This window comes from Xyrauchen texanus, chromosome 6 (assembly GCF_025860055.1).
Source record: "Xyrauchen texanus isolate HMW12.3.18 chromosome 6, RBS_HiC_50CHRs, whole genome shotgun sequence".
Lineage (NCBI taxonomy): Eukaryota > Metazoa > Chordata > Actinopteri > Cypriniformes > Catostomidae > Xyrauchen > Xyrauchen texanus.
The window spans coordinates 41,214,781-41,233,190 of record NC_068281.1 but is presented as its reverse complement, the minus strand read 5'-3'; the positions used below and the strand labels follow the sequence as shown (position 1 = coordinate 41,233,190).

Genomic DNA, 18,410 nt, shown 5'->3' with positions numbered 1-18,410 from the left:
TAAAATGAAAACTAAATTAAACCATTTTCGTTAACTCTGTTTAAAAATGAATACTAAAACAGATTACATAATATTTATATATTAAAATACTAAAATATATACCAAAATAATGTTTCATGACAAGCACAATGTGACAGAAGGGAGGGCGGGGCCGGATCGTGATGCTACACACCGGACCCTTCTCAGGCTAATCAAGCTTCAGAGAGGGATAATGGCCGACCGGAGACTGCAGTGGGACAGAGAGAGAGATTTACAAGCAGCTGTCCAACACATTTGTGTGTTTGTTTTTTTTTTGTTTAGTGCTTCATTAAAGTATTAATTATATTGTCAAGCCGGTTCTCGCCTCCTCCTTTTCATTAATCACTTTACACAAAAATAAGTTTGTTTTAGTTTTTGATTACACAGAATGCTATGAAATGTGAAACTTTTACAACCTGCCTAAATAAATGACATAGATATGACACTAAGTCATGAGACGTTTATCGGCATTAAACATATTTTGGCAGCTCTGAAATACTAAATTTGTATTATTATTATTATTATTATTATTATTATTATTATTATTATTATTATTACGTTCTTTTTATTAGAGTTAAAAATATATATTTTTTAAACTGACAAAAAAACTACATTTAAAAAAGCTCTAATGAAAACTAAACATTTCAAATAAAAAAATTAAAATAATAAAATTCTGGAACACACAAACGTATGGACAGAAATGCAGGCAGACATGCAAACAACAGTGGTCTTGAGGCTCACACTCGCCCTCTTCTGAACAAAGTCTCTCATCACACTTTTCTTTTATGAAGTCTTTTACACTGTTCAGGTCCTGTGAGTTATTTTCAGTATGAGTGGATATACTTGTGAGGACCACATTTTTTAAAATGTCCTCACAAATATAGTAAAACACGAGAAACCCGACTTGTGAGGACCATCACTTGTGATCAACCTCCTCACAAGCAAACAGGCTCATAAATCAGCTAAATTATGTTTATCTTTAAATCGAATGAAGTGCTCAGGTTTCTGAGAGGGTTAGGTTTAGGGGATAGAATATATCTTTATAAAATACATGAAAGTCTATGAGATGTTCTCACAACTATAGTAAGTCACAAGTCAGTCATGACTTAAATTTGTAGGCCAACACGTAAAGTTCATTCGTCATGGGTTCCTCCACGGGTTTTCAGAATAGCGCTTTATAAGGACTGGGTTTAATGTTATTAAAGAGACAGATTTTACAGCATAAATTACACACAGTCGTACCTCAGTAGTAACATTTGAAGCCAACATAAGTTGCTGTCAATTTGCTAATTATGGACTACTAAACGTATTAGACCACAACGTTTTTTCACGAAACGTAATTAATTTTCATGAGCCGAGCCCTTTGCCACAGCGCTCACTTCCCGATGCCTGTCTTCCAGCAAGTCATGTCAGATCACTGGGCGGACCTCACGAAACTAAATTAATATTCATGAGGCAAGCCTTGTTAATTCGCCAGCTGACCAGCACTCACATGCCAGTGTCTGCATTTCAGCCAATCAGATGAGACTTCTGAGGGAACGACACACAACATATCTCAATATAATTGATACAACATTGTCTGAACGCGTTGTTTGAGTTCCTCGAATAACTTCGTATTATGCAATATATAAAGTGGTAAAACAGCAATGGAACAGGTAAGGAAATTGTTTTGTTAGAAATAACTAACAAACTACAAAAAAAAAACGCCTTGTTGGTGTCATGCCAAATGGATGGATGAATTTCAGTGGAATGTTTGGTTGTTTAGATGTAACCTACCTTCCGTTTCATCACAAACGCATGCCTTGTTTAAGTTTATAGTGTTATAGTTATCTAAATTATTTTATTCATGTCTACTAGATGCATGAATTGAATCTATTGAATTTTATTTAATCAAATTGTGGAAGTTTAAATGTATATATTGTTTAGTGAGTCAATAGTTTGATCAATCTGTTATTTTTTCCTTTTTTATTTTGGCTATAGGAAGTCTCCCACTTCAAATCCATAAGGGCAAAGTTCCAAGAGGAGATCCAAGTGAGAAACCGACCATTGTTACCTGAGAAACCCAAACGCCTCCCAACAGCATCTGTAGGCCGCTCTGGTCCATTGTCCACCATGAGCTCCAGCTCAGCTGTGGACACCAAAACCCATAGTCTTGCTCATGTCATTTTCAGAAATGGAGAAGACCAGAAAGCACACTTAGGAAAACACCCTATTTCGTTCCCCAGCTTTCCTTACGCAACTCATGAACCCCATCGATGTGGAGATGGTGGGAACCGGCAGTCGCTTAAAGTCCGGCATCTGCCACTCATGTTGCCATTTTCAAATGAGCCAAAGCATGATTCTGTAACTCCTTCATCAAAGGCAATCACCTCACCTTTCAAGTACATCAAGAAACCCATGCCGGCACCATTCAAGCCTACCATAATTTCAATGTTTGGCAAAGAGATTGGAAGAAATGGTGGAGAGCATATGAAACACGGCAATTTTCAGGCAGTAGAATCCAGCATAAAGGCTGTGAATACAGAAGCTGGAGAGATCCACCAGGCTAGGGTATCAGATCCTGGATCGTCGGGTCACAGTTCAGAGCAACCATCTTCATCTTCTCCAAGCGAATCGCTGACAGATTCATCTCCTGGTAGTGTTACGCAGTTCTTTGACCAGCACGTCCTGAGCACACTCGAGAAAGCCAAGAGGAAGCTTTCCCACAAGAACCTGCTGATGTGTGGTCGACCAAAGGGCTTCTACTATAGTAAATTTGTAGTTCCCTCTGAGAGTTCTCCATCTTCTACTGAATCTGAGAACCCAGAGACAGTGTTACCTTTCCAGCCAAGACATTCCACCTATGGTGTACCTGTCTATGCCTCCACTTCTCCATTGAAGATCAATGGAGCATCAGGCAGTAAGTTTAGAAGAACTTGAAGGTCTTGTTTAATCTAAATCATTGATACAGAGATGAACATTTTCTATTTCATCTTGCTTTATATGGATTGCAAAGTTACTTATTCTATAATTTTTTCCTGATTGTAGAAATTAGCCATGAATTTCTTAAAAGCAGCTGTGATTGTGGTGTGCACTACCAGCCAAAATTTTGGACACATTTACACTTTCTTGATTTTTCCACATTTTAAAATAATAGTAAAGTCATTGAAGCTCTTATATTTTATATATAAAATATATAAAATAGTATTTGTCTATATGCAGTTTTACACACTGTTCATTGCCTCAAACAACTTTGAGGGGCATCCTGAGATCCTCTTATAAAGTACTGAATGAGATCTCATGTACACCGGACACTTGTTGACTTCCTTCTCTATCAACTCCTCATCCATTTCATATGAATAGTTTAATATATAATATATTAATATGTAGATGCAATTTACATTTGAAAGTGCAAGTTAGTTTGACAATCAAAGCATTTTTGAGGTCTTGAGAAACATTAATTTAGTCAAGTGTGTCCAAACTTTTGAATGGCTTGTTTTTCTACTTGCTTTCAGGTGCTATCCTTGGTATGGAGCTAAATGGTGTCACAAAGCCTGAAAGGGAATGTTCTCGAGCACGCAAACCTCTTCCTGACCTCACATCCTTGGGACCTCTGCCCACAAAGCCCCCTCGACCTCCATATGTGGATCTCAGCAGATATAAAACTCGAGCGCATGTCATTGATTCAAGTGAAATAATTCCTATTGGTTGGTAGAAGTTTATTCACCTGCCTTGTTTGTATTTTTTCTGATTTGTTACATGACATTTACACACACAAAAGCAGTTTACTTCAGAACCTGTATTCAGAATTGAAACAGGTGACCTTTTAATTGACATAAATTATTAAATGAATGTTTTGGGTTCAATACAAGCTAAGCTCAATTGACAGTATTTGTGGCACAATGTTGTTAACAATGAAACATAATTGACTTGTCCGTGTAGGTTATAGTGAGGCACTTACTATGGAAGTGGGTGGGGCCATGTTTTGATGGGTTTAAAAGCTAAAATGTGGAGTTTATAATTTTATAAAAGCACTTACATTAATTCTTCTGTTAAAACTCATGTATTATTTGAGCAGTAAATTTGATTAAATCATCGTTTTCATGGTCGTTTTAGAGTTTAGTGTCATCATGGCAACAAAGGTATAAAATTGTCTATAACTTTACACAGAGAAGGTTGGTAAGTGAATTTATCTCACTAAAATCATGTTAACATGCGTATTGTTTGTCTTGTGGCTATATGTGATGAGGAGGAGGGTGTGGCTGGCCCTGAATCAGCTGATCAGCGGGAGAGTGCAATAAAGGGCCGGCCGGAGGCACCGGTTCAACAGCGAGAGATGCACGTGGCCACACAGCACGTTTGTTTATGTTGGTTTTAAGTTTACCATTAAACTTTGTTTACTCTTCAACCGGTTCTTGCCTCCTCCTTGTCCATTCTTTATATGTTATAGTAGTGCCGAGACCCGGGAGGTAGGAGGGATGTGCTGTTGAGGAGTCCTTGTCACTGCCATCTACCAGGGGAGCAGCCATCTGCCTGGGGATGGAGGGGTTGCTGCCAGCCGCCGAGAGCCGGAGGAACCACGGCCGTTTGCCGAGAAGGGGAGGAGTGGTTCCGTCCGCCAGGGGCCAGAGGACTAGCTGCCGTCTGCCAGCGGTTGAAGAACGGGCGACAGCGTGTCCTGGAGCTGGCGAGCAAGTTTTTCACTCTCACTCTCACTCTCACTCTCTCTCTCTCTCTCTGTCTCTATAAGGTTCACTGGAAGCGGGCTGGGCCAATGGCTGACAGAGCAACCGGAAGGGCAGCGTCCCCCCCCCACTCCTTGTTAATCAGACTAGTGGCGCCCTGGGGGAGGAGCACGGTCGATAAAGAATGGCTGGCACTGAATCAGCTGATCAGCGGAAGAGCGAGATAAAGGGGCTGCTGGAGGCTCCGGTTCAAGAGAGAGAGAGAGAGAGAGACACTCGTGGCTGTGCTGCGCGTTTGTTTATTTTGGTTTTAAGTTTATCATTAAACAATGTTTACCGTTTAGCCAGTTCCCGCCGCCTCCTCCTTGCCCAACCTTTATGTGTTACACTATACTTTTGAAACGGTGAGTATTTTAACGTTTACGGATTGGCCCCATTCACGTCTATTTGAAGTGCCTCACTGTAACCTTGATTTGTGCTTTTTATTTTTATTTTTAAAGAAAAAGATGAACAAGTAGAAATACATTTTTGTGGTAATCAACATAAAGCCACAAATGCTGTTGATTTGAGTTTAATTGTATTGAACCCCAGAATATTCCTATAAGTGCTTTGGCTGAATGCTGTGACTGAGATTGTTGGTTTATCTATTCCACAAATCACAAGATCATGTTTAAGAAACAAGTCATGAGAGGTCATGCCATTCCTTGATTTCACTATGGGTATGGGGTGTTAAGAGACAAAAAGTGGAATGTGTAAAAACCTCCATGAACATGGAAAAATCACTAATGCATGACCTCAAGTGGCTTACTGCTTTTATTAAATGGTGACATCTGAAGTTTTATTCATTTTGGAGTCGTTGTATTAAATGCTGGCTCATCTTGCTTATTAGAATTGAAACCTAAACAACCATTGATGTATATTGTAATCCATGCAACATCCAATCATTCTTTTTTATGTTAAGGAACCAGGACCAGTACTAGATGCAGTCTTTGGGGGGGCATTTTGATCTTTATGTGGGCAAGTGGTTGTCTCATTGGACTGGTGGGATGGGGGTGTCAGATGTTTCTAGGGGGACAAAAGTAAAATCTCAGGGGGGCAGCCCCCCATAGCCCCCATTTATACCCACCCATGCAATGAACCAAAGTAAATTGTGTTTATATTTAAAGATTTGTTGTTTAATAATTGATTTGATTGCATTCTTTCAGAATTTGTACCGGAGGCTGAGATTTTGGCTGTCAGTAATGCACCACTTGAGAATGCAACTGTGCCGCCCCCTGAATTTCCAGATTTTGACATTCCTACACCAGGAGACACAGACAGTAGCGCCATAAATCTAGCAGCCCTGGAATTAGAGGCGACTGAATTTCCTGAGTCTGACTCCTTGCCTCCACTTCCTGTGCCAGATGAAGACAATAGTTTGGACTTTCAGACTGTGGTCATGCGGTCAAGAGATGGTCTCGCTGGATCTATAGAGTCATCGAGAAGTGTAGAGATCATGACGTCTCTACAGTCAGTCGTTCCTCCAGAACCTGTGACCTCTGACCTCCAAATGAATGGATCGCACACTGCTTTCAACTTGAGCATTGAACACCAACTTCCACCAATGTAAATTAAGATGTTCATTTGTTTCGCTATGTGGCGTCATATCACTGTTGCAAGAAACTGCAATCATTTATGTATGGACCATTTCGGAAATAGATTTGGCGAAGTATAAAAGTTAAAAGTTATTTTAAGGTTTAACCTCAGATTATTTATTCACTTTATAATTGTATACATCATGCATACATTGTTTTCTGTATTAGTCAAAAGTAAAACCTGTGCTGCTTCTCGTCCTCATTCATATTTCTTTCCATTTTGTCCCTCAGTTCTCAGCCTGGACATTTACATGAGAGTTGTGACAATGTCTATGAGGATGTGGAAACAATCCCCAAATTCCCCTTTTCCCAAAACTCAAAGAAACGCAAAGGACCTCCAAAAAGTGAGTGGTACACTAGTAGTGCAGTTACTGTTGCAGAAAGTTTTAATTCATTAGTGGTAACATCATTTTTATGTATGTTTTTCAGATCCGTATGCTGATAGCAGCCATGTGGTCAGTAACAATTCTTTTTCTTATTGGAGAGAAATCAAACCCACATGTCTTATGCAGTAATTCAAATTCTTGATCGATTGTAATTATACTTCTGATACATCAATATCTGTTTTTTTCCCTCCAGAATGATTTATAAGCAATCATAATTCCAGCATTATAATACATTGTGATACTATGTCCTTCAGAATTACACTTTCAAGATTTATTCCATCTTCCATCTTGCTGATGGACTTGATCATGTTTAATCTCCCTACTCTGTCTGATGCCTGCATGAAAAACACTCCAATTGCAGATCCAAAGTTTTGATTTTTAGATTTTCTTTTTCTTAACAGAAAGAAGAAACACGGAGGCATATATGGCACATCACTCAATGGTTTGTTTGCATTTATGTTTTAATGGGAACTTATTATTTGTGAAGTAACAATACATTTTCAGACACATTGCTGTGTTAGAAAAATGTTAATATTAAATCCTATATTATTTTTATTCTTGAGATTTGCTTTTAAAGTCCACTATTTTGCTTTAAAGGTCTAGTGTGACTGAAGATCAAAATGGGCAGACACAGCATGACGGGTAGCTATCGGTTTTGTTCACTTAGGCCAACTGTACTGTAGCATGGAAAAATGCTCATTCTTATTACCATAGTGCAAAGGGAATAACTGATGGTAGTCATTTATTTAAAACAAATTTAATTGGAAATTCTGTATGTCCAGATAGGAAGATTTGCATGGATTAGATTAATGAGAGGCACCATTAAGAAGAATAATAAGAATTACAAACTCAAAACGTAAACATCTGGGCACGTTATAGGAATGAGAACAAATGTGCGTCTTTGTTTTGAAAATGTCACAATACCAAAACAAAGTATTAAAATATGCTTCAATTTATTGTGCAAAATCAAATTCATTGGTTTTGATTTTGGGATGGAAAAATGCCATTTTGGTGAGATTTACCCTTATATTTTTCTGTATATACACTGCACTGGCTTTGATGCATCACACTTAAATGTAATTTTCGATGGAGAACCTCCAAAACTGGCCTGCAGTCTTTCTTGATCATTTTATTTTTCAGAAAGGAGCAGCAGAGCCCTGATCACCACGATGAGAAAGAGCAGAAAAAGAAAGAGAAACAGCGTCTGGAGAGAGAGAAGAAAGATCAGAAAGAGAAGGAGAAAAAGAGAAATGAGATGCACAAAAAATTTAAAGTACGTGAAGTCACATACAGTACACTTAAGACTCACTTAAGTAGTGTAGGTCCTGGTTATAGAGCTCTGACATGTTTCCCATCTACATAGATCACTGGACTGGAGGAGCCCATGTATCACGCCAGAGTGCTGGTGGCCAGCAAACTCCGCAAACACAACCTGCCCGTTAAGAGCGGAGACGTCATTAGTATCATACGAACCATCAACTGCCCCAAAGGCAAATGGCTTGCCAGGGACGCCAACAACAAATGTGAGAAATTTCTGCTTGAAATTCAGAGGAACTAGCCACCTGTTCCGTTTATTTTATGTATCAAAAGTGATTTAAAAACCGTTGCTTGAAATTAAACACTTGAGCTGCATCTTGCCCTCTAGTGGCACTCGTGATGAACTTTCCATTTGGCCACAGTGGTGAATGCGTTGTTGGAGCTCCAGTCCCAGATTAAAACATGAAAATGAAGCTTTGAAGAAAGTTTGTAAGGTTGCTGGTTTTATAAGATTACTTTCTGAGGTCAAGTCACAGAATGACGTTGATTATTGTGTGATTTTGTTAAACAGATGGATGAAGTAAATTAGCCTGCATTCGTGGTTTTAATATTCACTCAGTGTTTTTTATTAAGAATCATTCAGTGGGGGGCCTGGGTAGCTCAGCAAGTAAAGACGCTGGCTACCACACCTTGAGTCGCAAGTTAGAATCCAGGGCGTGCTGAGTGATGCAGCCATGTCTCCTAAGCAACCAATTGGCCCGGTTGCTAGGGTGGGTAGAGTCATGTTGGGGTAACCTCCTCATGGTCGCTATAATGTTGTTCTCGCTCTCAGAGGGGCATGTGGTGAGTTGTGCGTGGATGCCATGGAAAATAGCATGAAGTCTCACACGCGCAACAAGCCATGTGATAAGATGAGCGGATTGACTCCGATGCGGAGGAAACTGAGATTCGTCCTCCACCACCCGGATTAAAGCGTGTCACTACGCCACCACGAGGACTTGGAGCACATTGGGAATTTGGGAGAAAAGGGGAGAGAGGGGGGAAAAAAAAGAATCATTCAGTGAATGGGGAGAAAAACTAAATTCATAAATATGATTTCAATATTAAGGTTTTAAATTTGCAGATATAAAAGACACATCTTCACATTTACTGTAATTACAAAAGCCTTTTGTGATATATTTGCAACCTATATTATCATTTCTCACTTGTACATTCATAATTGTCCAATCTGTCACAGCAGCAGGTGTTTAGAATAAAGTGTAGGATACAAAAATATTTAAATAGATATTTCTCATGCAAACTATCTAGTCACATGAGTACAAATATTTAAGCTGAAGCTCAGGTTGAATCCCAAAATTCTGCATATGCAGATAGTCAGACCTCAGTGTAGTCCCCTTGTGACTCTCCTTTGGATATGACTGATGTCTGGTCTGTTGTTTGTCAGATGCAGTGATAAGGCGGCTTTTGGGTAACAAAATAGTGCCATCACTGCTGGATCAGCTTTGGGCAAATTTTAGAATTGGTATCTATTCAATTCACAAGTTGCAATTGGAATTTAATAAGCCTCACCTTACCGAAGGTCAATTTGATATTTTTATTTGAATCACAGAAACAGGAGTTCACCAAATTGCAATGCAAAAAAATTCAGTAAAAAATGTTTTGTAACCTTGTTCCTGTTCACCACTGCTTTGCTTTTCTCACTGATGCAAGTAACAGACTTGATCATGTCATTGTTTTTTGATGGCTATGTAGATGGCTACATATCTGTGATGAATGTGGAGTTGAACATTAAAGAGATGCTGGAGCTTGGAAAGAGGGTATCACAGGCTGCCGGACGAGGACAAACTGATGGAGATAACATCAGCTTCAGTAGCAGGTATGGAGATAGAGGAACTATCAACAAACGCACTCATTCCTAAACAAAATGACATATTCATGTTTTAATTGACTGTGGTTTTCAGGTCAAGTACCACCTTTGATCAAATCAGAACAGTATTATGAACTAATATTTCTTTTTACCCTGCATTGAGTAAATTATAATCTCTGAAAGTGCAAATTTTAAGGTGCACTCAGTAACTTGTTTTTGTGTCATCTTGGACACTGGCACCTAGTGGTGTGGATGCAGCATCATTTAAAATCTATTATTTTCAGTTTCAGATGCCATTGTAGACATTTAGTATTCACAGCCAGCCATGATTACTTTAATCAATCAATCAATGAGTGAAAGTGTCAAATACCAGGATGGCTACTGAGATTAAGCGAGTAGTATTCGGCTGGGTATGTGATTCTAACATGACAAGCCCCCATGTGCGGACCCTCTCCATGTAGAATAAAACCGCTTTTATAAGGTTACTGAGATGACTGAGTCTTCATATCATTAAGAGTGCTCATGATTTCGTACATATATTGCAAAATTTCAATTAATGTCTTTTAGGATTTAAACTTTTTTTAAAGAGGAAAAAATTACTGCGTGCACCTTTTAAGGACTAAGAAAAACACACATCAGTGTTCCTGTAGTTAACCCTAAAACAAAGCTAACTTTACTTCCCTATAATGCAAATACACATGTAGAATGTGGATTATTTGTGTTTACGCGAAGACTATAATTGTAACATTTTAGAAGTTTTACCATCCCATTAAAACAATATTTTACAAGACAATTTGAACATTCTAATTTAATTTTTATATATATATATATATATTATACACACACACACACTGGTGGCCAAATGTTTGAAATAATAATAATAGGTGAAATCACTCTTATCATTCTGATTGGATTATAAGATCAGACTGATTGCTATAAAAGGAGGGAAGTAGTGCTTCCAATCATTGTGTTCTTGTTAGCAATGATTACCTCCTAAAGAAAGACATGCAGCCATCATCGCTTTGCATCAAAATGGCCTCACATGCAAGGAAATTGCTGCAAAGAGTATTGCACCTGAAAGAACAATTTACCGGATCAAGAACTTCAAGGAGAGAGGTTCAACTGCAGTGAAGAAGGCCATCCCAGAGTGTCCAGGACGGTCTTCTGCTGAGGAGTCCGCTACGGAATCGTGTCACCAACAGTGCAGAGCCTGCTCAATATTGGCAGCAGGATGGTGTGAGTGCATCTGCACGCACTGTGAGGCGAAGACTTTTGGACAATGGCCTGGTGTCAAGAAGGGCAGCAAAGAAGCCAGTTCTCTCCAAGGAAAACTTTAAGGACTGACTGCAATTCTGCAGGAAGTACAAGGATTGTACAGCAGAAGACTTGTGCTAAGTTATTTTCTTTGATGAAGCCCCCTTCCGACTATTTGGGACATCCAGCATGATGGAGCACCATGTCACAAGGCAAGAGTGATAATGAAGTGGCTCGGAGATCATTACATTGAAGTTTTGGATCCGTGGCCAGGCAACTCCCGGATCTTAATCCCACTGGGAACCTGTGGTCAATCCTAAAAAGGTGAGTGGACAAGCAGAAGCCCACAAATTGTGATCAACTCCGAGCACTAATAAGGCAAGAATGGATCGCCATCAGTCAGGATTTGGCCCAGAAGCTGATATCCCGCATGCCAGAGCGAATTGCTGAGGTTATGAAGAACAAGGTTCAACACTGTAAATATTGACTCTTTGCATATATTGAATGTTTTTGCCAATAAAAGCCTTTAAAACGTATGAAACACTTATTGTTGTTTTCCAGTATACCATAAAAACATGTAAAAAATAATGTACAAATACTGAAGCAGAAAACTTTGCAAAACACAAAATGTATGTCACTGCCAATACTTGTGTGTAGTTTTTTTTAATGAAAAATAACTTCAATATCTTGCTTCCATAAGTATTTAACCCCCACACATTAAAAGTTGGTCAAGCCACCTTTTGCTGTAATAACTGCTTTTAAGTCTTTTGGGGTACATATGTACCAGCTTTGCACACAGTGACGGTGATTTTGGCCCATTGGTTGGATTACACTTGTAGATTGCAATTTTCAAATAGTGCCACAGATTCTCAATAGGATTGAGATCATGACTTTTTGTTCTTTAGCCACTCCAATGTTGCTTTGGCCTTGTGCTTGGGGTCATTGTTCTGCTAAAAGTTGAATTTCCTCCCAAGCTTCAGTTTTTTTAGCGGACTGAAGCAGGTTCTCTTGCAGTATTTCCCTATATTTTGCTCCATCCATTCTTCCTTCAATTCTAACAAGATGCACAGTCCCTGCTGATGAGAAGTATCCCCACAGCACGATGCTGCCACCAACATACTTCACTCTAGGGATGTGTGTCTTGAGGCATAGGAAGTGTTAGATTTGCGCCACATGTAGCGTTTGAGTTTGGGCCAAAAAGCTCTATCTTGGTCTCATCTGACCACAAAACCTCTTCCCACATTGCAGCTGGGTCACTCACATGCTTTCTGGCAAACTCTAGACATGCTTTAAGATGGTACTTTTTGAGTATCGGCTTCTTTCTTGCCACCCTCTCATACAGGCCACATACTCTCATATGGTTGACTGGTGCACCATTAATTCACTCCCAGACACTGAACTCTGTAGCTCCTTCAAAGTGATAGTTGGCCTGTTTGTGGCTTCTCTCATAAGTCTCCTTTTTGTTACAGTGCTGAGATTTGAGGGACGGCCTCTTCCTGATTATAGATCCAATTGTGCTCACTGGGATATCCAAACATTTGGATATTATTTTGTACCCTTTCCCTGATCTATGCATTTGTATTAAACTATATCTTACTTCTGTGGAATTCTCTTTGGTCTTCATATTACATCATATTTACAGCCTGACCAATTATCCTTCATGGGTTTTTTTCCAGAAAATTTGATTTGCAACTTTAATGATTCACAGGTGGATGCCAATGGTAAAGTAATTGTGTCCTCGTTAGGGCAGTTTCTTTCATGGGTGTAATCTGGCAGTTTCCAAAGCACAGGGGTTGAATACATATGCAAGCAAGATATTTAATTTTATTTATTTAAAATATATATGTGTGTGTGTGTGTGTGTGTGTGTGTGTGTGTGTGTGTGTGTGTGTGTGTGTGTGTGTGTACTTCCCAACATACAACCAATGTCACCTAACAATAATTGATTTTGAGTCCCAGTGTTTTAAAATTTAAAAAATGTTTTACATTTCAATGCATTTGTAATTCAGTAATATGAGATAATCGGTCAGGGGTCTGAATACTTATGCAAGGCAGTGTGTAAAATATATATATATATATATATATATTAGCATACATGCATTTATAAAATGTTTCCTGTCTCTTAATTTGCTTGAAACTGCTCTGTCAGACTGGTTACATTATTAAACCATACTCAGAATTGAATCCAGTGGTTGAGTCAAAAGACTTATTCACTTTGAATCATCTCATCTTTTTGTTCATCACCGCATGATCACCATAACAATGTTATGCAGGTGTTTTTTTTTACAAATATTTTCCCTTTTGTAGGTCCTCTCATCAGAATCCCATGTTCACAAGCAGCTGTAAGTTTTGAAATTTGTATTTATTTATTGTAGATGACTTGTTGCATCTCCAGTATATTATCAGTAAGGTTATATATTACACAAGTTTTTTCCTGTCCTTGTGTGTTGTTGTTTTTGGCTATCAGTCACCGATGACAGTGAGGAATGGACATGTGATGAAGAAACATTGTCGCCATCTGCTGACAATTTGTGAGTTTGACAATAGCTCTGATTCAATTTGTGTTGCACGATCAACTCTGAAATATTTCAAAGATTATGCACAAAAACAGAATTGTGTTAATATTGCAAAGCCATGTATTATTACACCTGGTAGTACTTGTGAAGTTTGAGATTCTACTGCAGCAATTTGGCAGGTTGATGTTGAAATCTGAAGGATGTTTTATAAAAGCAATAAGCCACAGTGACTTTACAACTATTCTTTAAGGGATGTCATAAGGTGCGATCAAAGTCTTGAGTGGCTGATTGTTTTTATGAAACCGCGGCAAAAGTTAAAGGGATGGTTCACCCAAAAATGATTTTCTCACCCTCATGCCATCCCTGATGTGTATGACTTTTTCTTCTGCAGAACACAAATGAAAATTTTTAGAGGAATATCTCAGCTCTACAGTACACCCAGACAGTATTCACAGCGCTTTTTCCACATTTTGTTATGTTACAGCCTTATTCCAAAATTGATTTAAATTCATTATTTTCCTCAAAATTCTACAAACAATACCCCATAATGACAATGTGAAATCTTTGCAAATTTATTACAAATCAAAACCAAAAAGAATTTACATAAGTATTCACAGCCTTTCGCTCAATACTTTGTTGAAGCACCTTTGGCACCAATTACAGCCTCAAGTCTTTTTGTGTATGATGGTACAAGCTTGGCACACCTATTTTTGGGCAGTTTCTCCCATTCTTCTTTGCAGGACCTCTCAAGCTCCATCAGGTTGGATGGGAGAGTCGGTGCACAGCCATTTTCAGATCTCTCCAGAGATGTTCAATGGGGTTCAAGTCTGGGCTCTTGCTGGGCCACTCAAGGACATTCACAGAGTTGTCCCACAGCCACTCCTTTGTTATCTTGGCTGTGTGCTTAGGGTCGTTGTCCTGTTGGAAGATGAACCTTCACTCCAGTCTGAGGTCCAGAGCTCTGGAGCAGGTTTTCATCAAGGATGTCTCTGTACATTGCTGCTTTCATCTTTCCCTCGATCTTGACTATTCTCCCAGTTCCTGCCGCTGAAAAACATCCCCACAGCCTGATGCTGCCACCACCATGCTTCACTGTAGGGATGGTATTGGCCAGGTGATGAGCGGTGCCTGGTTTCCTCCAGACATGATGTTTGCCATTCAGGCCAAAGAGTTCAATCTTTGTTTCATCAGACCTGAGAATTTTGTTTCTCATGGTCTGAGAGTCCTTCAGGTGCCTTTTGGTAAATTCCAGGTGGGCTGTCATGTGCCTTTTACTGAGGAATAAAAGTTGCATACAGGCCTGATTGGGTGAAGTTCTGCAGAGATGGTTGTTCTCCTCTCTCCACAGAGAAACACTGGAGCTCTGTCAGAGTGACCATCGGGTTCTTGGTCACCTCCCTGACTTAGGCCCTTCTCCCCCGATCGCTGAGTTTGGCCGGGCGGCCAGCTCTAGGAAGAGTCCACAGCCCTGGAGGTGGTTCCAAACTTCTTCCATTTAGGGATGATTGAGGCCACTGTGCTCATTGGGAAATTTTTCTGTATCCTTCCCCAGATCTGTGCCTTGATTTAATCCGGTCTCGGAGGTCTACAGACAATTCCTTGGACTTCATGGCTTGGTTTGTGCTCTGACATGCACTGTTAAGTGTGGGACCTTATATAGATAGACACAGGTTTGTGCCTTTCCAAATCATGTCCAATCAACTGAATTTACCACAGATGGACTCCAATGAAGTTGTAGAAACATCTCAAGGATGATCATGATTCTGAAGATATTGATATAAACACTGGATTACTTTTATGCTGACGTATGTGATTTTTGGAGTCCTCTTTTGGTCCATACAATGCAAGCGAATGGGTGCCAAATTTTGACAGAGGTATTCTTCTAAAAATCTTAATTTGTGTTCAGCAGTTAAAAAAGTCATACACATCTGGGAATGCATAAGGGTGAGTAAATAATGAATGCTCATTTTTGTGTGAACTATTCTTTAAAGCTGATGTCATTTTTGTTATGTTAAATACTTTCTCCTATCCCAACTGAATATGCAGAGACATCTATAAGTAACCCATTTGTTGGTTAATTTTCCAAAAAACTGCTGTGGTCCCATTAAAATTTCTCTTATTTGAGCATTCCTACCAGCCAGACACCGCAACATTGGCTCAACCAATGGCGTCCGTTTTGGGCGGGACTGTTTGTTTTTTAACCAATGGCATACTTAAGATCATTCTGAATATATGTCTAGTTCCAGAAATAAAAACCCCAGTAATTTTCTTCTTCTTGATTATTAACCATAACTTATAAACCTTTTAAAGACAGACTTGCCATGAGCTCAGAGGTTGTTAATCGATGGTGTATATGCTTCTGTTGACGCCATTGGCCTACGTTATTTTAACTTAATTTGTTTAATAGTGGAATTTCTACCAACACTTTCCATGATCCTGAAGTGCAAAAAATAAATAAACATAACTACTTATTTATTTGTATATGTCTGAACATTTGGTATTAAACTTAAAATATATTGTTTATATACTTAAAATCAGCAACTTTAAAAGAGGAGTGAACTACGATCTAAACAAATTTGAATTTAAAGATATAATTTTTGACCTGTTGATCTGCAATTTACACTGTTCTTGACTTTTGTATTTATCTTCATTTGTCTTTATATAGGAGTCAGAACAGGGCTGTGTCTATGCCTGACATGTGTGAGTATGCACTTTCCCTTTTTGTATGTTATGCCATGCATTGGTGATTAATCATTACTTTCTCTCTATATCCTCTGTCAGTTTACAGTAACTCCTCTGCTCATTATACTGTCAGTGATGGCAGTATCGAGGATGTCCACATACAGTGAGTTGAAAGGGATAGTTCACCCAAAATGAAAATTCTGTCATCATTTTATTCACAATATTTTCCAAAGCCGTATTACTGACTTCTGTTCTGTGGTGCACAAAAGCAGATGTTAGACACAGTGGCCGCCTCAGTCATCATTCATCTTCATTGCATATTTTGTTGTTGTTTCCTTACAGTGAAAGTACAACATGAGGGTGATTTTAAATGATAACCTATTTTATTTTGGGTGAATTATCTCTACACATACACGCAAAAGTTTTTTTTTTTTAAACGCCAATATGAACACCAATAAGTTTGTACAAGCTTTGAAGTGGACATTAATGTCAAAAATATTCTTGCTTATGCCAGACATGAAGCTCTGCAGAAATTAGCGGTCTTTTTCCAGAACACCAACGAACACAATATCACTGAAAATGAATCGTCTCTCCCGAAGTAATGTTTTCATAACTAGATATTTTTTAAAGTTATATTTTTAAACATAACTTGTCCTGTTTCATTCAAATTTGTGCATCATTTCTTTTTTTGGGTTGACTTTTGTTCATTTTTTCTGCAGCTCTGATGATCCAAGTAAGTGATCTTAATAACTCGTCACTTCTAAACACTTTCTTTACAGTCCACTCATATAAGGCTTAACCGAATGATTTTAATGTTTACTTGTTAATTAATATTAAGATATTGTTTTATGAGCTGGTTGTCATTAGTTTGTCTGTTTAATAGGTTTTCTGAGTGCTGTGGATGAGCCCCCATACTTGTAAGTAAATGAGAAATTGAAATATGTTATAACCTCTACAGTACATGTAGCCTTGAACTACAAACTACAAAGCAAATGCCAATGTAGACTTTCCAGTCTGTAATTTGGGGTCAATTTTTCTAAAGAAACAAAACATACTTTACTGTATATGTGATAATGTCCCATCTTCATTAACCCTCTGTGTTTATGACAGAGAGGCAGAAGACTTCCACTTTGCAGACATTGATCTGCTGCCACCACCTGAGCTGTACGCTGACTCTCTGTGAGTGTTGTGTATGTGTATTACTGATTCATTATCTTATTCTGATTGATCGAGGTCATACGTGTATGATTTTAACCCATTGTAGGCAAAGGACTGTAAAATAGCAAAATCATTTAGGGTTTTAAGTCCTCCATTTAGAAATCTGTAAGAGTCACAAGTGTTGTTTCTTTCCTCCACAGTGAAACAGACCTCTGTTGTTAATGAGAAATTCACAGCATACAGTTCTTCAGTAGGTGGTTACTAAAAAGCAACTATGTAGCACTTGCCTTTTTTATTGAAAGGAGTCAAATTAGACTTCATTGCACATACAGGGGACATAATTCTCTTTGTTTTGCAAAGTTTATGCACTGATTCTAAGAAGAAGAAAAAAATTACTTTATTGTGACATTTTGATGAAGATGAAATTTCAAGTTTAAAACCTCAAGTTTGCATTGTGAGGAAGGATGGGTAGATTGAGGATGCATGACAGACAAGTGCAACTATGGGTAAAGAATTCAAATTAAACTGGGATAAGGCACTTTTTCTAGTAATTATTAAATGGAAAAACTTACAACATTTAGTGACTTGAAAGTAAATCTCTATTCTCTGAAATCCACCTTGGATGAGCTAATTTAGCTTTTCTTTGAGTCATTGTGTGGGAACTTTGGAAGTTGGTGTTTTGATTTGCATGTGCTTTAATTCTTTAAAACATGACTGGTGAAGGTTAATATGCAATAAAATGATCAATAAACAGCAGTGATTCTGACTTGCTGGTGATTTGAGACTGTATAATGTCTAAACGCCGTTTTACCATGTCCATGATATAATGCAGGCCTGACCAGGGGTTATTTTTTACCCAATTGTCAGCCACCAGAGGACACTGAGTATTTTATGAATGGTTATATCAAACTGGTTTATCATGATAAAGGTTCCATATTTTCATCTTGTTTTGTGCATGTAGTTTAGTGCATTTTT

The 18,410-nt window shown here is 38.5% G+C and overlaps 1 protein-coding gene across 1 annotated transcript; it reads left to right on the top strand.

Annotated features, from left to right (window-relative positions):
* Window positions 1–1,595: 1,595 nt before the first annotated feature.
* Window positions 1,596–18,040, top strand: LOC127645564 (uncharacterized). Its single transcript, XM_052129220.1, has 16 exons — window positions 1,596–1,673; window positions 1,999–2,917; window positions 3,513–3,704; window positions 5,888–6,287; window positions 6,548–6,660; window positions 6,746–6,771; window positions 7,104–7,144; window positions 7,300–7,344; window positions 7,843–7,975; window positions 8,066–8,225; window positions 9,712–9,835; window positions 13,387–13,421; window positions 13,547–13,610; window positions 16,261–16,295; window positions 16,377–16,440; window positions 17,388–18,040. The coding sequence occupies exons 1-16, from the start codon at window positions 1,665–1,667 to the stop codon at window positions 17,458–17,460; spliced, it is 2,433 nt and encodes an 810-aa protein (XP_051985180.1). The 5' UTR covers window positions 1,596–1,664; the 3' UTR covers window positions 17,461–18,040.
* Window positions 18,041–18,410: the final 370 nt, after the last annotated feature.

Excerpts from the sequence above, each read along its gene's own strand:
- LOC127645564 (XM_052129220.1), top strand. Across the intron at positions 3,705-5,887 it reads AAGTGAAATAATTCCTATTG|AATTTGTACCGGAGGCTGAG; the intron begins GTTGGTAGAAGT and ends GCATTCTTTCAG. Across the intron at positions 8,226-9,711 it reads CAGGGACGCCAACAACAAAT|ATGGCTACATATCTGTGATG; the intron begins GTGAGAAATTTC and ends ATGGCTATGTAG.